Here is a 25,312-nt window from a genome sequence, read left to right as displayed (position 1 = left end):
TGCTGAGGTGTACTGACTTAGGCAGCAGCTGTGAACAAACTGGTTAACTGATTGCGCTTATATTTGGCTTAGTAATTAAGGACAGCCCTAACAACTTAGCAAAACACATATTTTTGAAATATGATTTACGGATTCAAGTTGTAAACAAATTTATTGCGTGCGGTCCTAAATTTAAGATTTTAAGGCGAGAGTCTGAATTTTCAAATCCAAAATTCCTTTATGACCAAAGAAGTAAAGAAAATTTAGATTAAAAGATGTCTTTTACCAATTTATTGTTATTTTTTAGACACAGATCTACGCAAAATATACTTCATTACCAAAACAATTTATTTGTTTTATTTAATATTATTTTATTTTATTTAATGGTGCAAATCTTCCAAGTTATCATAACCATACCTCTTCTCTCCGGCTGGACATCGAATATTAATAAATCAGACGTTATACAGCTTTTCTCTTCAGTGTGGAAATATATATGGGTAGATATACCATATATGATATTTGGTATACATATGTATATATATAAATATATATATGTATATATATAAGTATATACGTATATTGGTTTCACCTTGCTATTTTTGTTTCAAGTTCAAGCTCGTGACTGCAGAGCGTTTGAGGGTGCATGCAGCGATCAAAGGCACACACATTCGTTTTGCACATCTATTATTAATAATGATACTCTTATGTGTGTGTGTGCGTTTATATGAGTTCATATGTAAACACACCCACACTTTAATGTCTATGCTGTTAATCGATATTTTTATTACATTTATTGCATTTTTTTCTGGGCCACAAGTGCTCCTAACGGGCGCGGGTGAATGTGTATTATGAACGTCAATGCGAAATGTAAATCAAAATGTTTATGGCAACTGGACAGTTTGGGAGCAATATTAATAATATTAGATTTCGTTTTGACTGATTATATTTGGCGAACGATCAATTAGCATGCAATTAGCAATACTCGATACAAATTTAATCTTTTTTCACCCCTTTTCACGGACAGTTTTTAGCAACTAACTGAATCCAAAATATTTTTTTTTTGAAAAGCTTGATATTTTTATGTTTGTAGAGTTTCAAGGCAATTCGCCGTTTTTCATACTTTTATATAGACTGGTACTTTCAGTTGCTTACATACATATGTATATGTATGTAAACATGTATATATTTATGTACATATTCTTACTTACTACTTACATATACATATATGTACTTACTTTTCCGCTCAAATATTTATTTTTCGTTTTTATTTTCTCTTTTATTTTTCCCTCAACCTCAAAATTTGTCTAAAATATATTCATGCTCGTGTGTATATATTCATATGTAAGTATGTATGTATGTATGTCATCTCATTACAGCTCGTATGCAAAATCGATCGTTAGTGTCCAAACAGACATTCTGACGCATTTCGCCTATTACAAATTTAATTTCGCCAGCATTGACGTACTTATGTATGGGCATGCTTACAGTTACTTGGCGTAGGTGACAACGTAAGTTGCCACTGTATTGTGGAAATAAAGAGGAACATATTTTTGTTTTCAATCGTTATTCGCAAAACTATAAAATACACGCGTTTCTTTGTATAATTTCATTATATTTTTAGATTTTGCTTTTTTGTTTAAAACATATGTATGTTTGTGTGTGTGACTTGAAATAAAGTAAAAACGTCAACACAGTGCTATTTGAACAGAAATGGCCGTGGGTGCTGATGCCTACTGAATGAACAGTTTTCTTTTATGTCATGTACATATACTATATGTATGTATGTACATATTTACGCATTGAATTAATTGAAAAAAATAATAATTCATTTTGGAAATTTCCGAATCCGATTTAGAATATATCTTATTAAATAAAAAGTTTTCATAAAAGAACTTGATTTTCGTCGTTCGGTTTGTATGGCAGCTTCAGGCACCACTGCGTATGAGCAACTTTTTTGTCCTTTGAAAATTACTACACGTTCCTTTAGCCGTTCGTTAGATTAGTTTAAGCTGTAGTAAGGCAAAAATTAGCTACTTTATTGATAAGATTCCCAAGATGGAAATATATTTTAAAGAATTCCTTTTTAATGAAATTCTCGGAATTTACCTATGAGTTGAAACTCTTTTACTGGATCTGTTCAAAATATGCTGCTGAGTTCAAGCACTTAAGGGGTTATTGTACATGGAATTCCTGGGGTAAAAAACAGTCTTTTTTCACCAATTTTTTTTCATATAAAAAATTAAATATTTTATTCGAATTTTTTACTGTTACAAACATACACTATTAAAAAAGAAAATCTGAAATTTTTGGAAAAAGATGTTTTAAACTGGGTCATTGCGAGGCCATTTCCGGGGACCCCTCGGAAGAAAGATGCGCCCGCGTTGACAGGATAACTCCTTGCAGGATCAGCTAAAGTGAAAAAATACGTGTTTCAGTTAAAACCTTAACTTAAAACTTGGACGATGGAAAAAAACTAAAAATTAGATTTTTGGCAGACAGTTTTACAAAACAAAATTTCAGTGAAGACTTTTTTGGTAATCTAAAAAGTCCTTCGTCCAAATCTTTAAGGATTGTATCTCAAAATTTCATGAAGATCGGTTGAGTAGTTCTCGAGAAATCTTGTCAACCGACTTCAAAGACACAGTTTCGAGGAAAACGCGTTCAAAGACGGCGCACTTAACCTAGCTAGCTTCGAGCGCACAAGTTCTGAAGGCTGAATCTCCGAAAATTAATTAAAAATTAATAAGACAATAAAACAAATCGATTATTTAAAACCCGTAAACCCATGTAACCCCTTAAAGAAGTAATCCTTCCTTTGATTCTTCAGTGAACTTCTTATTATGACTTGTATCCATATATAAAAAAAACAGGATATTTGGAAGCGAGATTTCAATATTTCTATCCGATAATATTAAGGAAATAGAAAACTGTAAGGAAAAAAAAATATTTTTTTTTTACCCACGCTAATGCATTGATACATACATAGTATATACATAATAAACATACGGGTTTTCATCATTTATATATTCTACATAAATATATGCTTGCTTTGTATATACATATTTCTGTACACTTCACAACTTTTGCAATTATTCCCCCATCAACCTTTGTAGTCAAGCGGATGTGGTGCACCTTAATTTCCCCTCATCAAAGCCAAGTCAACTCGAGCTACTTGTGTGTTAATTATACTTAACAATCGCAATGATAGCCGCCACTTATTGGCATTGCACTTTATGACTATGGAGGATGAATGTAGGGAATGCAGAAGAAGCAAATAACAGGCAAAAAATAAATAAAAAATAAAGCTCGCAAAGATACACAAAGCAAAAATCAGCTGACAAGCGCTACTAGCTTTAGCTGAGTGCTTGCACACTGACTGACAGCACGAAATGTCCACGACAGCAAAAAGTTACTTGATTTTTTTTTGTATTTGTTTCGTTATGTATACTTAAGTGGTTATTGCATCCCTATTAGCTTGGACTTTTATAGCAGACAAACGTAAAGTAAATGAACTTAGAGAATTTATATTAATCGTTTCATAATAACAGGCTTTTATATTTTTTATATACATTTGCGTATTTATATTTTAATATATGTTTGTTTGTTTCATTAGGAGTGTATAATAACCAATATATAACCAGTTTATAACCAAAACTCAAATTTTGTTTCAATATGGGTGGTTTCTATTATAACGTTTTTCCTTCGCCTGTAGATTTATGAAAAGTTATTTTGCATTTTTGGTGACGATATACCTTTTAAAAATATATTTTCTCTTTATATTTTTATTTGATTTGTCTTTGAAGGTAAGGCATTAGATAAACAACCTACATGCAACTTCTTCCAATACCTAAATTATTACTCCAATGCGCACGTAAAACCATTCTACTACTAGTTACTTACATACATACCTCCATATAAATTTACATCAATATACCTTTTTGTGAATACACATATAGATATACCAATGAATGCATGTGCATTGTCTTATGCATGTATCTCCGTAAATAGAAAAGTATATTTCATTTCAACTTGTCCATTGCACGTGTTTTGTAAAGTTGTCCCAACATAAAAGTTTCCACATCTCAACGAAAATACAAGTTTTTGGTAGCCCCCTGCTCTGCTGCACCATTTCTACAACAAATAGGCGCACATGTATCTTTTTTTACATATGTACATGTTATTACATAGACTGGTTAACCCAGCTGTGCTCTGGTTTCTCCACCGCAGTTTGGTTCTCTAGCTATCACTTACTCCAGCTTCTCTCCCTCTCTCACATACTTGTTTATGTGTTGACTTTACAGCGCACAGCTGATTTTCACTCTCAGTTTATGATGCCAGTATTGACATAACAAAAGCTACAATTTTTCATAAAGGGCAAAGCAGTAAATATGTAATGTAGTATGTACATATATGTCTGTAATATAAAAATAAAATTTTGTACAGAAAAGATAATTAGAGGAAAACAATAAAATTTCTTACCGAAAACCGAGCCCTAAAAAAAATCAGAAACGATAGCTATAAAAAGCAACTCTTTAGGCACACTCCTCGTTGCCTTTAAAATAAAAATATATACAAATACAAAGCCAGATGACCACTTTTCACTTTTTTGATATTCATACATACATATGTATGTACATATTTTTTCTATTTTTTTTTGTTTAAAAAATTTAATTCCGTTAATTTCCAAAAAAAATTATTAATTTTCAGCAAAACTCTCACACTGGCTGGCAACTTTGTCTATGATTTAGCAAGCAACTCTCAACATTTCTCAATTAACTTTGCCAATTCGCAAGCGCGCTCACGCTCACCCCATTTGTGTTTGCTACGCTCTCCATCTCACTCTCTCTCTTTCAGCCTCTCACAATGAGTGCGCTCATTCAAAGTCAATCAGATGTTTATTTTGTCTTTACCTTGCCTTGTTTTGTTTGTTTGTATTTGCATTCGTGCGCAAGCCTTAAGGCATGCGTTGCTGATAACGTTACTCAAACCTGATTATAAATTCTGTTGTCACAGTTGCTCTCATTTTTTGTGTTTACCTTTTACTTTTTGTTTTGCTTTTGCTTTTATTAAGTGTTAATTTATTTGTTATTATTTTTGTTTTTGCTTTGTATACTTTGATAGCAGTATACAGGTCAAGATACTAGGAAAAATGCTAAAAAAAAGAGAACGCAACAATAACACGAACTATAAAAATTGTGTTACATACTTGTTTATGTGTTGACATGGTGACTGTAAACAAATGTTGTGAATGTTGCTGGCTCTGTATAAATATTCTCATTTGAAGCAACAAAGTTGCTGGCTTTTGGTTTATGTTGGTAAAGTGAGTTGTTAAGCAACATTGCTGTAACATTTTGATCTTAGTTGGCATAATTATGTTATTAAAAAATTTTTTTTTTTGAATATGCAACGTATTTCCAAGAATTGTTTGAAACATTTTTATAATTTTATTTTTTTGTATTTATATAGCAATAATAAATATTTTTGTATAATCAATCTTAACTTGTCACACATTGAATTTTATTGCTATATATTATATTTAATTTTTTTATTTATTAAGAGCCAGTTGATTTATTTGATACGAGAGCGCATTGACCTTTGTACTGCTTGTGTTATCGTCCGTAAGCAGTGTAGCTTGTCTTTATTACTTAAGCTGCTCAATTACATACTTTTGTTGATTAATTGACATACATATGTACATACAAATGTTCTTATATATGTACATATGTAAGTACCATGTATATACATACCTATCAAGTACGAGCAGTTGAGGCATTTAATAAATCTATTCATAAATACTTATGCAAGTGTGATTTGGTTAATTCGTGAATTTTTTAGTTTCCGCCTAGTAGCTCTAAATGCAACAATGTGACTGTTGCGCCCTCGTAAAGGGAGGAAGCGAACGGTTTCCATGGTAAAAATATTACTTTTTTTTCGAATTTATTTCTTAAATATGGATTGAGTAATTTTATTCGGACCTTTTGTACATTATTGAGCATACTTTTGACAAAGTGGGGTAATTTTTTTTCGACCGATTCATTTCAAATTTTGTACTCATTATTGACATATAAAATACCTCCCACATCGTTTAGTATATTTTTTTTACACTAAGGGTGTTTTCCACACACAAAATTGCGGAATTTTTCAGTGGAAAATAACAGTTTTCACTTTAAATGGCCGCCATTGATTTTTAGCAAAGTGTGGGAACAGGTGCCGTCTTGTTGAAACCAAATGTCACCGAGATCACGAGCTTTAATATCAGGCATTGGCACGATTCCGATTACTTTGGCGGAGGGGTAAAAAAACCGAATTTCCGTATAAATGGGGTATAAATGGGTATATGATAGGGGAGCTTCTCCAGAGAAGAAATATCCAAAAATAATATAAAAATAACTTTTATTTTTTAAATTATCCACGATAATAACACATGGTATTTCTCTATGTTTCACTAAATTTTTTCACGTTTTTCACTCTGTATATTTAAATATACACTCTAAACATTGAAATAAGTTCACATTTCACTTTTATTTTGCTATATTTTACTTAAATTTATTAATTTAAAAATCACTTAGCACACTCATCGTTGAAAAGGTTAGATTTTTTACAATTATGAGGAAGATGAGCCTTGCTACATCTTAACAGCACATACATACATATGTAATATTTTTAACAATTTTTCTTTGTTTGTTTTTTCGCGTGATTCTTTTTTCTATATTAACTATAAAAAAAATACTTTCCACATACAAATTGTATATGTGTAATATGTGATTTATGTGACTGAAGTACTTTCGCGTAGTACTCCTTTCTGCGTTGTAGGCCTTCGGCCGCACTTTAAAAAAATAACCCTGGTCGAGCGAATACCCGCGGTGACTGAAGTACTTTCGCGTAGTACTCCTTTCTCCGTTAAAATAAAAAAATATATTGAGTTTCGTTATAAAGTGGTTATATTTTTTGGTTATCTTGCACTGATATTGAAACAAAATTTGAGTTTTCGTTATAAAATGGTTAAATTTTGGTTATTATATCTGTCAGCGCTTTCCATTTATTTTTGATAATACGTTGTTTTGTATGTACATATATAGGTAACAATATATATACACCCAACTCTTTTTTTACACGGTTTCTTTTTACACGGATTTGAAGTTACACGGTTGAGAAAAATTTTTTTTCCGATAACTCTTACCTACACATTTTGTTCGCATAATATTTACATTGCTAAAATGGATATCCCCAGCGATGATACCGACTTTAGGCCAGTTCGGCGCAAACAATTGCGCTTGTTATCAAGTAGCGACGAACAATTATGTAGCTATGTAAATATTTTTCTCTTATTTCTATTCTAATTTTTCTGTTCTTAGTTCTGGATTAACAGATTTCTTTTTTTTTTTTGCATACTCTACCAATTTTTCACCTGTACCAATATGTAGATATTTAGTTTTAATGCTCAATAAAATGCCATATAAACATACAATTTGTAAGCATATCCGAAATTTTGTAGTTTTCAACTATTTTTACACGGGTTTTCGAAGTAAAATAGTTATTTATTTCATCTTACACGGCTTTCAGATGACATGGAACGTATCCCCCATTTTACTATAGGAAACGCCTCTTTTTTTACACGGATTTCCGAGGAACGTACATATCTACCGTGTAAAAAAAGAGTTGGGGGCAATATTATTATATAATATTACTATATAATATTACTTATTTGTTTATTAAATTAAATAAAGAACATATCCATATGAATGGATAGAGGAATTTTTGGGAAAAAAGGCATTTCAGCGAATTTCCTTATTATCACATGGCAGCGCTCCATTTCGTCGTAATTTTTAGCACACACACACATGATGTTCACTAGGAGTGTAAAATGTAATTTTTAAAATTTCTTCGGTAAAAAAACTGTAAAAAGTGTAAAAAGTGTAAAATGTGGATTTATTTAAAAGTTTATAGTTTAATTTAATAAATTTGAAGTGAAAAATGTGAGTAAAGTGTGTCTAATGCGGTAAAATAGCTTGTTGAAATGTTCGAATTTTGGGAATTTTCGAACTTTAAGGTCGAATATCTCTTAAACTAAGCGTTTGCGGTACCTATAACTCCATATATTTTTTAATCAGGAGGACTTCCTCTTTCCAACGGTACCTTCAAATCGCGGCGCCGAAGAAATCGGAATTGTGCCCAGGCATCAAATAGTCAATTATCATGTCGCGATAACGGTCATCATTGACGGCAACGTTCTCACCGGCATCATTTTTGAAGAAATATGGACTTATGGTTCCACCGGCCCACAAACCATATCAAACCATTGCTTTTTTCTGGATGATATGGTAGTTTCTGCAATCTCTTCAGGGTGCTCTTCGCCCCAAATGCGTCCATTTTGTTTGTTTACACATCCATTGAGCCAGAAATGGGCCTCGACGCTGAACAAAATTTGACTCGAAAATGTCGGATCTTCTTGGTACTTTTCAAGAGCCCATAAAGCGAAGCGATATCGCTTGGGAAGATCGAACGGATTCAGTTCTTGCACAAGCTGTATTTTGTACGCTTTTAATTTAAGATCTCGATAAAATATTTTTATTTTATTTTATAATTTAATTAAAAAATAAAATTTCCTGCGTTTGAAAATAAATAAAAAACAGTGTGAAATTTTAAACTAAAATTCTCCAATTTGAGAAAATTAAAAAATTGCTTTTCTATGTACAATGCAAACTATCAGCAAAGCTTAGTTTGATCCATTTCCCAAAAGAGACGAAAATTCCAATTTCAAAAAAAAAAATTTTCCACCAAAATCCCTCAAAATACATATATAAATGATAAAACAACAACATATCACTTGCCAGAGCACAAATTTCATTCGAAATAAATTTCGACTTTTCTATGCATGTGTGTAAACTTGTGTAAGATTACCTTATTCATTTCCTTATTTACCTTTTCAAGCCATAAACGCCTGCATTGTTTGTGTTTCTTAAACTTCCTTGAATAAATGTATGTACAACATGCATCTGGGGCATGCTGCTCTGAATACAGAAATCCATGAAAGTATTTACATATGTACATATATACCTTATATATCTATTTGCGTACTTTCACTGTCTTTCGCTTAATGTTTATGTATCCGAAATTCCAGGCAATTTTGCGAAAATCAATATTTCGCCATCGTTCAGTCGGCTTTCATGCCAGGCGAATTGGGTCAGCCCCCCTCGGAAATAAGTGGCATGCAGCCATGAATACACATTCATAAATATCTTCTAATGTGCCTGCATATATCTGTCCATATATAGTTTTGTGCACATATTCAAACTTTATTGTGCAACTCGTTGTTGCAACTAGAGCACTAGGTCACCCACATATTTGACTGCAACAACAACAAGAAATTATGAATATCGTATTTTTAGATACACATAACTTGACCTGTTGAAATGTTGCATAATATACAAGTCACTATTTACACATGCATATGTATATATGTATATGTACATATATATTTACATAATACATATATACATGATTTGAAGTATATAGCAGAGTTTAATCTTTTTTAACAGCTACTCAATTTATTTTTACCTACAATATTCAAATAAATATTGGAAACATAGGTTTTCAAGTTGATGGTCTCCCAAAAATCCACCTCTTTGTACAATAAAAATCGCTTGACATCGACAAACGTTTGAAGAATTTGTTGTATTACCTATGAATAGCATCAATAAAAAAGTAACTCATATAATTTGAAATTTTTATAATTATCTTCGATACAGTTTGATACCGATATTTCTACAATAGTTGTCACCAAAATTTAATAATGACTTTAAACTCTTTTTGACCCCATTCAGTTACCACAATATTGGATTTTCTACACAGTATCATTGATATGATAGTGGCAAGTTTATTTACAGTTAAGAATTAATGCTAAAGCTCCTCGAATTTGTGTTTGAATATGAAATGTATTCTTTTTGATCAGGCCTTACATTTAAAGGATTAAAACTGCTCACTCAAGATGCAGCCTGAACTCTTCTTCTAATAATTTTTGTTTCTTCGATAGTTCAATACATTTCCTCGTATTACTATATCCACGAATCCACGAGTCTTTTTATCTCCCAATATCCACTTATTCAACAAATTATTGGTAAAACACTTTACAATTATTAAGCTTTAAAGTATTTATGTTCTAATTAAAAGTATTAATACTATAAATAGTATTTTGAAATATCCATTAAAACATAAAAACAATCCAGAAAGCACAGCCGAACTTAACTTTTTAATAAATATTTCATATACTATATATGACTATTATAGCTGCTGTTAAGAACTTTAAATATAGTTATTATTGTTTTGGTTTACCTTGAATTTCTAAACTGAACCTATACATTTTGAAGTCTCAAGAGCATAGCTCAGGATCACTGCTTGTTCGCAAATTACACTCGTTTTCTACTGTAACACGTTCCAAATAAAGCCTTTTTTTAAACATATGGTTTTCAAAATGAAATAAAAAGCATATAATTTAATGTTATAAAATGTTAAATTTAGCTTTATGTTAGTTTAAAGACAAGATTATGTTTTAAAAAAGATTTGTGGCAAGTGGCCGCCGCGGCTGGCTCGAATAAATATCGATTTCACATAATCCCACAAAAATCATACAGCGGTGTTAAATCGCATGATCTTGGGACCGGGTTATAAACCAAAAAGTTTTCTTCAATTAATTTATTGCTTCGCTGGCTACGCTTCCTCCAATTCACAAAATCTACACCGTTCCCCGTTGACTGTAAGATTTTGGCCGGTTTCATTTTTGAGAAAATGTGAACCAGTGATTCGCTCTGCTCTTCGAGCGTACCAAACAGCGACTTTTCGACGGTGTAATGTCGTCTCCATAATAGCTTATGGACTATTAACACTCCAATTCGACCAAACCTAAGCTTCATCGTTGATGAAAGGCCATCTCGTTTGGGTTTATTCACCGAACGTGCGACGCGTTTGATGTTTGTTTAGCTTCAATTTTTAAACGAGCTGGTTTTTATAAATCAGTAAACCAAGGTCCTTCCGCAAAATCTTCTATAAAGTGGTTGAGCAATTATTGCATGCAATGACGGATGGTCTCTTTCGAATCTTCTTCGGTACTTTGACTCACAGCAGCAGTAGCATCTTCGGCGCGCACTATACGGCGTCTATGAGGATGCTCATTTTCTGCAAGAGTGAACGTGGTCTATTCATTAAAAAATGGCAAACCAAATAGAGCATAGATTAAGTAATAGCTGCCAAATGGAGCAATTTCAAAAAATGTCATTGAATCCACAAATCTAAAAAATAATATTTATTAATCCAAGAGTAGGAAAAATAGAAAGGTCAAGAGAGAGATAGTGATATATTGCTATGAGCATAAAATATTAAGACTTTGTTCATATTTTTTAAATTTTTAATTTATTCTTCAAACACTATGTCTGTCGTCCCTCGCAAAGTAATCCACAGTAAACAGTAAACAGTTACTAAGGTCAATTTCCAAAATAGCCTTCAATGTGCGAAGCGATTCACGTTTCCTGTCTTCAATTGACCTAAGACTGTTTCCCCGTAGCGGTCATTTGAGTTTGTTGAATAGTCAGAAGTCACACGGAGCTAAATCAGGCGAATACGGTGGTTGCAGCCTATATTGGTTGAAAATTTGGCGAAAAACTCACGCTTGTCGTGGTGCAAAAACCAAGAGTTGTCGGCAAATAATTCCGGCTTCGACTCATAACGCTTGAATAGTATTCCTTATTAAAAGTTTGGCCGGTGGGAAGGAATTCGGAGTACACCACACCTCGATAATCGAAGAAAACTGTCAATATAATTTTGATTTTTGACCTGCTTGGACGTATTGTTTTCGGCTTTGGTTAACCTTTGTCACGATATTTGGCCGGTTGATCGTCTGTTTCCGTGTCATAAGCATATATCAGAGACTCATCGCCAATAATAATATGTTTCATAACATTCTGGTAATCGAAAAGTATTGTTTCACAGACGGTAATGCGACGGGGTTTTTCGAAAAAGTTGAGTGATTTTGGAACCAATCGTGCTTTCAATTTTCTTAGGCCCAAATGATCTTTCAAAATGATTTTCACTGATCTTTCCGATATTTCAACGATGCCAGTGCGATGTCTGAGTGTTAGTGGTCGACTCTCATGCAGCAAGCCATTTATTTTATTTACGTGGTGATCGTGAGTTGATGTTGAATACAATCCTGGGCATGGTTCGTCGTCGATGCTAATAATTTGTACCAATCAAAAACACTTGCTCGCGAATTATCACCGAAGGGATTTTCCAACATTCTGAACGTTTCGGCACCAGAAGTTTGATTCCGCACACAAAATTTAACGGAACTTCTTTGTTCGTCGTAAAAATCGACAAATGCATTTTAAGTACTTAAGAAAGACAAGCGTATACTTAACACTAATGATTATTTTGACGTGGCTTTTAGCACAGATGACAGTCATATTAACCTAGAAAAGAAATATTTCGACGAATGGGCTTTCACTCCAAATTTAAATTTAAAAATCTTACAATTTTTTGTCCACAGTAGTAATTAAAATTTCCATTTTGGCCTCCATTTCTAATATTTAAAGAAAAAGGATCCATGAAAAACTTATTAAATAAATCTAAGTAACATTTTTAAATTTGTATATTTTGTAAGTGCAAATAAGTCTTTACTTCGGCTCACGTTTATTATGTGCGCATAATTAATTTCAATCAAATGTCGTCCATCAAGAGCAACAATTTAGATCATCACATTGTTCCCGTGCGGTCGCCATTGTGCGCCAATGTTGACCCACTTACGAGTATGCTGTGCCATTTAAGTTTTCAGTTCGTTGGTTAACTATGAAATGACCTGATTTTCTGGCGTTACACTAACAAATAGTATGTGCCCTGATTTATGTAAGTCCGCATATGTTGCTTACACATCCGTATCCGTATCTGTATCCGCATCCGTATCCTTCGACCTCCAAAACTGGTGTATGTGTGTATGTATGTGTGTATGTAGGAAATGTAAGCCTTCATATTGCGGAAATTGCAATGCATATTGGTTATTGTTGTTGTTGTTGTTACATATTGCCATTTTCCTATTGTTGTCATGACCTCGTTATAGTTTGGTATTCAATACATATGTATATATGTACATATGTGTATATATTAATCTGGCTGAAATAAGTGAAAGTGATAAAGGCATGGCAACTACAACAACAATGAGCAGAGGTGTACTAGTGTTCTACTTTTTTTGGTTTTGTTTTTGCAAGACAGCCTCCCACCCTTTTGACACGACATCAGGGGTGGTATGTGCATGAAAGTAGAGCAAATAATGCATTTGTACATCTGTGAGCACTTACAATGTGAACATGTGTATGTATGCATTTCTTTTCCAACTCAACAAAATCCTTGTACTTGACAAAATGCGCTCTGTGATTGCCTGCAGAAGCTTTCACGCGCCCACAGCATGACACCGTTGCAAGCACAGTTGCACAAGTACATAAATGAATACATATATCGATATATGTACATATGTATGTGTTCCAATTTAGGTCTCAACATATTTGGCAACTGTTGCTGTGCCACAGATCTCGTTATGCATGCCCTCTACATAATATGTATATATTGATACATATGTGCATCTAGATACATGTATACATATATATTTATGTACACATATGTACTCGCATGCCTTTGAATCTTCATTATATGCAGTTGGACCCTGACCCAGTTTATGCTTGAACATCAAATCACTACAACTACCATTCATATACTTATGATATATGCCTTTATTTGCGTCCACACACCTATGTTTACATACTTATCTATATATTTACAGTTATATTTACAGCTTTCCATGCGTTTTTAAGTTATCCACTTTAATTTGCATCTGCGAGGTCACCTACGAAAAATTTACGCTCATTTCCACCTCCGCGCCCAGTCAACCCATCAGCTTATGAAGACACTCAAGTAACAACAGCTCAAATATAACACGCTGATAGGTACTTGTCAATTATAAAGTATACATATCTTTTATGTTGTTTTTCAAAAGCTGAATAATCGCTGATGTAGGAACATAAAAACAAACAAACTTTCCAATTTATACAATTCTCGACGCTAATTGAGATTTTAGGTTATGATGCACTCATATCATATAAAATAAAGGTAAAATATACATACAGACATGCCATATTCTGTGGCAATTACATCAATAAACACGTTCCCATATTCTACCTAGGGGGATAGTATGTAATTTTCCGAAATTGATAACTAAATCGTGATGCGTTTCGAGGTTCCTTACTTTTTTAAAGAAAAAGCATAGAAACTTCCAATTTAATCGGAAATGTTTATTATCATTTGAAAGAATATTTTTTGGCATTTACTTTTTTAAGATTATCTCTTTCAAATATTGGCCGCGGCTACGTCTCACATCTTTTTTTTAATTAACAACTTGGGCGATAGCGGGAAAATTTTCCAGTTTTTCCGGAAAAACTAACAATTAATGGTTTATAAAAACTCGAAGTAAAAAAGCCTTCATTCAGGCACTACTTCTTCATGTTTTCAAAAAGCTATATGAATTTCATTGAAATGTATCGAGCAGTTTTCGAGCTGCAGTGGTCGCCAATAGAAAACATTGTCTTAAGAAGAACGAAACAGAAAGCTTTACACGAACATTACAGAGCGTCCGATACCCCTTTGCTAATGATCGATTAATTCGCTCAGCATTTGTCGGAGATAAGAATATTTCTAAGGTATTATTTTCGTCTTTATTGGCGTAAACACCGCTTACGCGCTTATAGCCGAGTTTACAACAGGGCGTCAGTTTTTCTTATCTTTCGCAGTTTGACGACAATTGGAGGTTTTAAGTGTAGCAGGTCCTTTTCCACCTGATCTTTTCAACGGAGTGGAGATCTTCCTCTTCTTCCGCTTCCGTCGGTGAATACTGCGTCGAATACTCTCAGAGCTGGAGTGTTTTCATCTATTCGGGCAACATGACCTAGCCGGCGTATCCGCTGTCTCTTAATTCGCTAAACTATGTCGACAGCGTTATTCGCCGTTGCCAATGCGCAAAGGAATGCGGAAGATTTAACCGTACGAAATTTCACTCGAAAACTCGTAATGCCGAGCCATCAGATGTTGTCGTCGTCCATGCCTCTGCACCATATAGCAGGACGGGGATGATGAGTGACTTGTAGAGTTTGGTCTTTGTTCGTCGAGAGAGAACTTTACTTCTCAGTTACGTACTCAGTCCGAAGTAGCACCTGTTGGCAAGAGTTATTCTGCGTTGGATTTTGAGGCTGACGTTGTAGTTTTTGTTAATGCTAGTTCCAAGATACACGAAATTATCTTTGACTTCGAAGTTATGACTGCCAACAATGACGTGGGAGCCTAGTCGCAAATGCGACGACTGTTTGTTTGATGACAAGAGATACTATCACCTATTATATCAATATCATCGGTGTATACCAGCAGCTGTGATCTCTTATAGAAGATTATACCTTCTCTATTTAGCTCTAACGCTCGAATTATTTCCTACAGAAGTAGATTGAAGAAATCACGCGATAGTTAGCGTTTTGTTAAAAAACCTCGTTTGTTATCGAACGGCTCGGAGAGATCTTTCCCGATCCTGATTCAGACATTGCGCTTTGAAATCGATGAAGAAAATGTAAGATACTATGCTTTAAGAAAATATAAAACAATCGATTTTTCTAATATTCGACTACCCCGACTTTATAAGGAAATAATTCTTATTAATTTTATTCTACTCTACGCCTAAGAGTCTAGCTGTTAGGCGTGCTATGACTTGTTTTCTAGAACTGTAACCGTATGCCAATCGATAGTATAGAGTGTAAGACTGCTATATGAATCGTAGAATGCTAATTCAGTTAATAGCTGTCGCTGGCAATAGGAAATAATTGATATGCCCTTCAATGGTAACTAATACTATACTTATTTTAAAATTTAATTTTCAACATTCAATAATGGAATAATTTCTTCTTGCATTGCAGTTCAATTCAATCAGCCAAAATGATACCAACCACAGTCAGTAGTTCCACATCCACCGCAACGGTTAGCGGTACCACCGGCAATAACCACAGTACAAGTAATAACAATGGACAGTTGAACATGTTGTTGTCAACGACGCCAATCGCCAATTCGGTGTCGTCCACTGCCACCTCACCAGCTTCTGCCCAAACGCCATCGGTTTTATTAGGACTAGCCTCTTTAATATTGGAGGGACGCGCTTTAGCCGACGATGAATATCAACCACAAATGATGCGTACCACTGCCGGCACAGTCAGTGATACCAGCGGCCTTAGTGGGAGTGGGCATGGCGGAGGCATTGGTAGTGGCAGCGGTAGTAGTGTCGGCAGTAATTTACACAATTACAACACCAACAGTCTGCTTGCCAACACTTCGTATGGCATTAGTGGGAGTGGCACTGCTATCGGCAGTGGTCGTCAATCGCCTACATCTCGCCCATCGACATCTCGTGCTGCCGCTGGCTTTGGTGGAGGTGTTGGCAGTGGACATGTGATCAATATAACAACGAATCCGTATGCCTTTAACAATAGTGGTATGAGTGCTGCACATGCACGCGACTCGTCGCCACTCTACATTGACCCGTACAGCGCAAACAGTTCGGGATCTGTGTCCTCAACGGCGGAAAGTACGCATCAACGTTGGACACAGAAATTGTGCCAACTGCGACAGGTCTCGCCGGCAGCCAACCTCAGTACGACCTACGAACAGCCCGTAGCGGTGGAGGCACGTGAACCCGAGCTAGTCGCGCTTGCTATCAATGAATCCGGTGCTAATGATCGCGGTGAATTCGAGATCGTACGTCGCAGTTTACTTAATCGCACAAATTTGAATGCAATGAGCAGTGCAGCGTCGTCGACAGCAGTCGCGGGCAGCAGTGCCGGTGCGGGCAGTGCCAGCTCTTCACCGGGTTCAGGTTCTGAGAATTTTTTGCTCTCGCTGCAATCGTTGGCGACCACCTGCCTGCGCAGTGGCAGCCCCTCAATAGAGCCGAATCATGGTGGTATGAGCGCGAACAGTTCGACTGGTACAACGAGTGGCTTTCGTTTTGCGACGCTCTCCTCACCACCGCCACCACAGTCAATGTACAATTACCGTGCCACCACACCGACCGCCTCAGCTTCAGCCACAGCGCATCGTTTCCATGACCAACCCGGCTCGGGTAGCAGTTGCGGCAGTGGTGTACAATCGCCACGCCCACATTGGTCTTCAGTCACCGATAACTTGAATACAAAAGAGCGCTATATGCGACATGCGTCGGCAACACATTTCGGCTCGGGACGTATACCAATACCAGGCACAGCTGTGAATACAACAACAGCATCGGTGGCAATGACTGCTGCAACAACAATAAATCACACAACGAAAGTGAAGCCGACGACGACTGCGGCAACAACAGCGTCCAAGCACCCGCAACAGGGACCGCACTGTGATCAATTCCTCAGAAAGATGGGCCTGGCGAAAGGAGAGGCCACTGAAGCTGAGGATCATTTCTGTGATATGTCATACGTAAATATAACTGTAAGCGGGAGGAAGCGATGCAAAATATCTTAATTATAATCGTTTGTTTTTTAAAAATCGTTTTTTTTTTATTTTTAGTGCTCCCGCTGGCGAGCGTACTGCCATAGAATGGAGGCGATTATCGGACGTGGCGAACCGGTTTGCATAGAGGTTTTCTTAGGACCGGTGAACCATAAAATGCTACTCGAACAATGGATCATAACCCAAAAAGAAAAGTAAGTAATAAAAAAAAAATTAGATCGAAATTCCTTCTATGCTGCTCTTTTATAAGAAACGGGTTCCCAAAATTACCTGAGCCGTTTTAGCCATGTCCGTATGTATGTATACATGCGAACTAGTCCTTCAATTTTTGAGATATCGATCTGAAATTTTGCTCACGTTCTTTTATGTTTAAGAAGCTGCCATTTCGTTCATATCGAACTACTATAGCATACATACATTGTGGCATAGAAGTACCCGGAAATTGTAAATGAAACGCAAAATATTTAACTATTCATCAATATTTATTTGCCGCCTTCAAAGTAATCCCCACCAGATGTAATACATTTATGCCAATGATTTTTCCAGTCCTCAAAACACTTTTCATAAGCAAGGAATGAACGGTTGACTAAAAATGGGTTCCACGGAGCGACAATTTAAGCTTTTGGCTGTAAACTTGGTCACAATGCGATGGTGCATTATCATCGTGTAAAATCCATGAATTGTTCTTCAAAAATTCCGGCCGTTTTCGACGGATGTTCTCACGAAGTGCTTCAATACGGCCAAATAGAACTCATTATTGACCCTCCGAAACAAATTCATGATGCATCAAACCACGAATATCTATAAAAATAATGAGCCTCATGTTGATTTTCGGGCGGTTTTGACGTGGTTTTTTTGGTTCGGCTCGTTTTTTCCCCTCCATTCCGACGATTGTCGACTTGTTTGCAAGTCAAATTCATAAACTCAAGTCTCATCGGCAGTTATAATGCTCTAGATGAATGTGGGATCGGAATTCGCATGGAAAAGCATGCCTAAAAGGACTTTACCGTGCTCTTTTTGAAAAAATATCCACCAAAATTATTTGAACGAACCCGCGAGAGATGCCGAGCCGGTTGCTTGCCTGACGATTTTCAAGCACCATTTTTAAAGAATTTAAGAAGCTAGTTAAAATTAATTATTGATTAACCCCAAAATTAATAACATTATTAAGACTATCCAGCTTTCAAACTTTTTTAAATGAACAATCTTGAAAGAATTAATAATCACCTCACATACCAACGTATATATATTTGACTAGAGCACTCTAATATATTCTCCATTACACGTATTAACTGTAATTATTTTCTTCTTCCTCCCCTCAACTAGAGTTCCACCGCCCACCATGACGCTACCGTCACTCTGCAGTGCAATACGCAGCCAATTGTATTTTTCCCAAATCAGTGCCTGGTGTGATCTGATCAAGAAATCGGATAAAACTATATATGACACGGGTCGTGTAATATTTCACACACCAACAGGAGCTGCCGGTGATCTGGCAACACCGGTGGGCAGCACCACTGGCGGTAGCAACAGCACACCGGGCACATCGCCGAATTCACATACGCTTAATAATCAGCTCAATAATGCGCTGGCGGTAAATCGACGACCGCGCCTTAATATATTCTACCGCATCAAGTCATTTGACTCCACTGCCTGCTTTAATTCAAAACCGAATGTACACAATTTTCCGAATGTCAATATTTCGGAGAATTGTAGCATATCGGTTTGTCTCAAAAGTCTTCCACGCATCAACGGCGGCATACCGAAAATCGGTACACTTATGTTATCCACTCCGGGGATAGCAACAACAACAATGTCAACGCCAACAACAACGATAACATCCACAACAGTAGCAGCAGCAACAACAATGCCAGCAACGGCAACAACCAAAGCGACAACAACTAAAACAAAAACGACAAAAGCAACAGCGCCGACAACAACAGCCGCACTAGGAGGTGGTGACATGTCCAATTCTACACCACGTATGGCAGCTATAGCCGAGGCACCGCAATGGCTCTCAACACCCAACGGCAGCGCCAATATCAATAGAAGTGATCCAAACTCATTTCGCAACGGCAACAGTTGTGTTGGTTTAAAGTCACAGGATACGCCACGTAGCAGCCGTACGAGTTGTTGTGGAATTGCCACAACAGCCACGGTTGCTGCGCCGACTTCTACATCGAGCTCCGCCAGCATAAATTTACATTCAAACAGCAGCTCGACCAATTCATTGACAAACTCGGCCGCCGTCTCGAACGGTGCCAGCTGTAACAGTGGCAGCTCGAAGCTCCGAAACGACTGTGGTGACACGCAGGACAGCAGCATGCCATGCAGTCGCGCCAACTGTGCGTCGAAACACAAATGTGTATTTTTCATCGATGAAGATGAGCTACTGCCAGTCGACGAAGCTGATGGTGAGGCATACGGCAACGAGGATGATAACCCTAGCGATACAGCGAATAGTACTGGCGATAGCTTAACTCATGCAAGCGCTTTCTGCACCGGTGCTAATATGTCACATCGTGAAAAGCAGCTGATGAAGTACCGCAAGCGCATGCTAAAACGCGACAAGAAACATCATCAACACCATCCACGCAAGTCGCAAACGGTAAACACAGATGCAACATGCGAACTGGATGCCACCAATGAGCTTGAGCGTGCGCAGAAAGCGCGTGAAGAGGCGAACTGCTGCCAACCGATGGAGGAGGGTGATGAAGATGATGTCACGAGTCATGGCAGTGATACAATGACAACGTTGCTACCACGCACCAGCACGCGCATCGAAATGATCTCAACGGGCACACAGACACCTATGAGTTGCTGTCGTCAATGCGGCTGCGAGAAGACGCTCGTTTGTATGCGTTGCTCGAGTGGCGGCGTCATGCGCGGCGAACAAGCCATAGATGAACCCACCGAACAGGATGTAGACGATATGGACGACTCGACAGCATCAAGCATTAGCAGCAGCGAAATCATACATACGCCACGCAACAAAGCCGAACTGCTGTTGCAAGCCATACAGCGCACACCCAAAGTGGCCGCAGCCAAGCACAAGAAGGAGCAGCCCCGCAAACTGTGTGGCGGCAAGACGCAAAACAACAATCACCTCAGTGGTGATGTTGGTGGTAAGAGCAGTGGCAGCAGCTTGCATGAGAACACATTGGCGGGTTGTCAAGTTTGCAAGCGCCAGAAGACACAGCATAACTTTGGTAATAGCAATAGTGAAGAAGCAACGACCACATCTAGTGCGCATTTAGCTGATGAGGCTGACAATGACGATATTGGTGATGACACCGACGATGATGGTGGGAAGAAGAGCGAGGTTATTAAATTCATTGCGGAAAGCGCCGACGGAAGTCAACTGCCGGTGACGCCACTAACAGCTCTGCCAACACGCACACACGTCATGGAGGAGGTATGTATACAATATTTATTTTTCCATTTCATTGTGTGTATGAAGTCTAATAACTATAAATGCGCGTTTTGCAGGAATCGTTTATGTCGTCCACCAAACTCACACCACAAATCGACCGTTGCACACTTTCCAACGCCACAAACTCTTCGCGGTATCCGCTATTGACGAGAGGCGATCGTGCCGGTGGTGATCAGCAAGTCGACGGCTGCGATCGCAGTGAAAACCGCACGCCACCGATCATCACCTCATTAATGGATGACGAACGCTTCGACGAATCACAGTTTAAAACACCCACTACTACTGCGAGTGGCGGCGTTAATTACGACAATTCACCACAGCTACAAACGCAACAGCACCAGCAAGGCGTACACAAGGCATTCCAGCACAAACAGACGCCTAAACCCAACTTATTACAATTACATTGTAATTATCACGGCGATGTAAGTGCTGGTGGCAATCAGGCGGTTGGTGCGGCAGGCGATGGTTTTGCTGTCATGCGTGCCAACAACAGCGAATTGCCCACAGCACTCAAGCCGCACAAGCAGCCTCAACAACAAGGCGCTCACAATGCGTTGCTGCTGCGTAAGGGGCTACCCAAAGTGAACCTCACACCAATATTTTGCAATCCAATGCCATCGCCTACAGGTGTCAGTATCACGAGCAGCCAGTCGTCGCCCATACCCATACATGGTGGTGCTACAAATGAGATTACATTTTGCTTTGAGCCGACAGCGCTGAATCGCAGCGGAAACCATTTGCAGCTACATCATCAGCTTATGCATTCCAGCAGCAGTAACGTTTGTGCCTCACCACTCACCACCGAAGTCAATAATATACCTGTACAAAAGTCATACTCGGCACCCACGCTACCCAATTCGCCATCACTATCGCCGCGTTTCGCCAAACAGGCGGCCATCTATAAGCGTCGTTCACGTCATTTATCCGATCGCTCCGATCGTTCATCGCTCGGCTCAGATGAACAATTCTCCGATGAGGATTTGGAAAGTGCTGGCATGTATAGTCCAGCCACATCGCCGCTGAAACAGAGTGCACGCGTCGCTGCGGCTTTCGGTCGCCAACCGTTGCTGGGCAATCTGGAAGAGTCGCTGTTGCAAAAGCGTCTAGTGCCCAAGGTGGAAGTGATGGGTTTTACGGTGTTGTTAGGCGCATCGGGTGGCTTCTGTCCCACACAGCTGACAATACCGGCCGCTTCATACTTCTATGAACTGCGTGGCGAGTCGCTGAGTACGCCTTATGTGGTGAGTTGTTGAGTTGGGGCGAAATGGGGTATTTGGCAATGCAACAGCAGGGAAGAAAGGGAAATAAAAATTTGTAAAGTAGTTAAATATGATTTTTGTTGATATTTTAATTAAGTTTTAGATATATTTAAAAAAAATATTGAAATTCGTGATATTAATATCATAAGGAGCATTAAAACTCGTTAACGTAAATGAATCACTCTCCATTTCAGTGCGAAATACGTTTACCACGCAAGGGCTACTCGGTACCTCGTGCTGGCAATGTACAAGCCACACTGCTGAATCCCATGGGCACCGTGGTGCGCATGTTCGTCATACCGTACGATATGCGCGACATGCCGCCACTGCATCAAACATTCATAAGACAACGCATACTGGCCGAGGCCAGCACGCATGAAGCAGCGACGACGCAGAATGTACAGACGAGCACGACAAACGGCTACGGCAGCAGCGGACGTAGTGGTGGTAGTGGCGCTGGTGCTGGTGGCGACGACAATTTGAGCATAAACAATAACAATAACGAATGCTATCAGAGTAATAATAACGGTAATAACAACAAGAATGCCAAAAATAAGTATCGTCTCTCACCAAGCGGCGGCCTGCACGGCGAAAGCAATCTCGGACACTTCATATCCGCGGAGAATATGAAACGCCTACGCTATTCCATACATTTAAGGTAAGTGAGCTTATTTAACATAACCAACAATAACACAAATTTAAAGTGAAAATTTGGCCAACAAAAATTGGAAATTTTTTTAAAATCTAAATTGACTTTTGATACTCGAAAAGTTTGCGCATTGTTGGCAACCAACCATACATAGCGCTAAACCAGTCTCTTCCACACTTGTGCTACATTCTCTCTATCGAACACTTTGCAGATTCCAAACGTCGCGGTCGGGTCGCCTCTCACTGCACACCGATATACGCTTGTTGATCTCACGCCGCACCGATTGTGATACGGCAGCGGCGCACGCCAAGGGCGTTCTGGAGGCGCCCAATGATCTCGTCACCGACACCGTTATGCCAACAAATCCCAAATATAGCGCACGCCAAGACCAAAGCAACAACAACAGTAACAGCAGCGGCAGTGGCAGCGGTAGCAGCAATGGCAGCAATATAAATGTCATCGCCGCAACGGTCAGCGCAACAAATAGTACAACAATAACAACTAACAACAATAATGGTAGCGGCAGCAATAAGATTTAGTAGTTGGTGCGAGCAGTGCGCACACAAACGCATCATTATTTTTTATTACTTTGGAAACAATTGCGTTTACGTTTGCAACACTGGCACTGCAGTTATAATTAGTGGGCGGGCGGGCGAAAGGAAGTCAATCAGCGAGCTGGGGCGGCACGGAGCTGATGCTCATGGGCGCAGAAAGCAGCAAAACTATGATTTCGGCTGCGTGAGCGAGAAGCCAACCACACGTGCGGCATATGCTGGCAACAATAATAGCAGCAATATTAAATATTTAATTACAACAACAATATTCTACAATTTCACACTTTATTTCCTATGTTAACCATTTAAATTAGTGCGCCACTGCGTCCATGTCAAACCACTCTTTTTCGTTTTCCATCTAAATAGTTATCGTCTCTTCTCACTCCTTACTCTCACCCTTCACAGCCATTCACCATACACTCTCACTCTCATTTTGCCCCCATCTATGTTACAATCGAACACAAGCGCCCCGCCTCCTCCCTATGCACACACCTGCATACAACTAACACACATGCTCATCAACTAAATACCTTATGTACAATTCGATACAAAACACATTGTGTATTTTTATTTATTTTAGAAATATTACTTAAATATACATATACTATATATATTTTTTTTTAGTATCATAAACATACAATATACTACGATATACATATTTTATATTTTTTAATTGAAAAACAATACAAATTGAAATGAAATTTGCAAATTTAATTACAACAAAAACAATTTCATTTTTAAAAATATTCAAATGGCCGACGCAACTGCTTCGCTTGTGAGGCAGTGCAGAATGATGGAGTTGCAGGCAAGTGGCTTAACTAGTGGGCAAGTTGTTGTGGAGCATATGCGCTTGCTGTTTCTATTTCTGTCAGTGTATTGGATGGTGGCGCAAAAAGCTTGCAGTAACATTGAAAGTGTTTTTTGGAGGTTGAAAAACTTCTCTTTTCAAATTTTTGTTTACGTAGATTCGCAAATCCCAAAAAAATAATATTTTTTTATTTATATAAATTCGCAAATCCAAGCAAAAATATTCAGAATTTTTTTAATCTAAAGTCCTCAAATTATAAAAAAAAAATAATTTAATTTTTTTGAAATTTAATTTTTTGCTGATTATGAAAGACGTTGGCAACATTGGCACATTTTATAATTTTATCCTTTCGTAATTCGGTGATCCTCGGATTATTATCTCGTTCACTGCCTATTCTTGGGTTATATTCTTCCATCGCTCCCCTTCGTTAGAATTTTATTAGTAAAGTTATGAAAAAAATGAATTCAAATTGATTTTGAATTTTCGTTGAAATGTGAATATATGTATGCAAACGCTAATATCGGTTCATTTCGTATGTACGTATGTATGTGTGTGAATGTGATAATTTTTTTTTAGTTTTTTGAATTAAATATAGAAAATATTAAAAATAATTAAAGACAAAATTAACAATTAAAATGAAAATATAATAAAAAATACAATAAATAAAATTAAAATAAAATAAAATAAAGTATACAAATAAAATAAATGAAGAAAAACAAAAATTATAAAATAAATGAGGAAAAAAACATATGTAATTAATGTAGTGAATAATTAAGTTAAAATAATTTGAATATAAAAAATTCAAAAAATATATTTATAAAAATACAACACCACTAAGAGTCAATTAAAAGAAAAGACGAAGTAAAAGAAAAAATACATTTTTCAAACCTGAACATTAATTTTTAATTCATAATAAAATAAATTTAACTAATTTATTAAAAAAAAATAAAATAATAAATATCAAAATAAAATATATTTTCATATTAATAATAATATAAAGTAAATAAATATAATTATGATAATAATAAAAATATAAGTAGAATATAATAAAAGAACATTATT

General features: G+C 37.1%; 1 protein-coding gene across 1 annotated transcript in view; it reads left to right on the top strand.

The window, feature by feature from the left end:
• LOC120772441 (platelet binding protein GspB) overlaps nucleotides 1-24,100 on the top strand; it is a 29,458-nt gene extending 5,358 nt beyond the window's left edge. Inside the window, exons 2-7 of the mRNA XM_040101058.1 lie at nucleotides 15,972-17,526; nucleotides 17,605-17,741; nucleotides 18,874-20,962; nucleotides 21,037-22,221; nucleotides 22,434-22,897; nucleotides 23,100-24,100. Coding sequence (XP_039956992.1) covers nucleotides 15,991-17,526; nucleotides 17,605-17,741; nucleotides 18,874-20,962; nucleotides 21,037-22,221; nucleotides 22,434-22,897; nucleotides 23,100-23,427 — 5,739 coding nt within the window. The 5' untranslated portion in view covers nucleotides 15,972-15,990 and the 3' untranslated portion in view covers nucleotides 23,428-24,100. The remainder of the gene's footprint in view (nucleotides 1-15,971; nucleotides 17,527-17,604; nucleotides 17,742-18,873; nucleotides 20,963-21,036; nucleotides 22,222-22,433; nucleotides 22,898-23,099) is intronic.
• Nucleotides 24,101-25,312: the final 1,212 nt, after the last annotated feature.

The sequence above is a fragment of the Bactrocera tryoni genome, chromosome 3 (genome assembly GCF_016617805.1).
Source record: "Bactrocera tryoni isolate S06 chromosome 3, CSIRO_BtryS06_freeze2, whole genome shotgun sequence".
NCBI lineage: Eukaryota > Metazoa > Arthropoda > Insecta > Diptera > Tephritidae > Bactrocera > Bactrocera tryoni.
The sequence above is the reverse complement of the archived record's forward strand: the minus strand, read 5'-3'. Positions and strand labels throughout refer to the sequence as shown.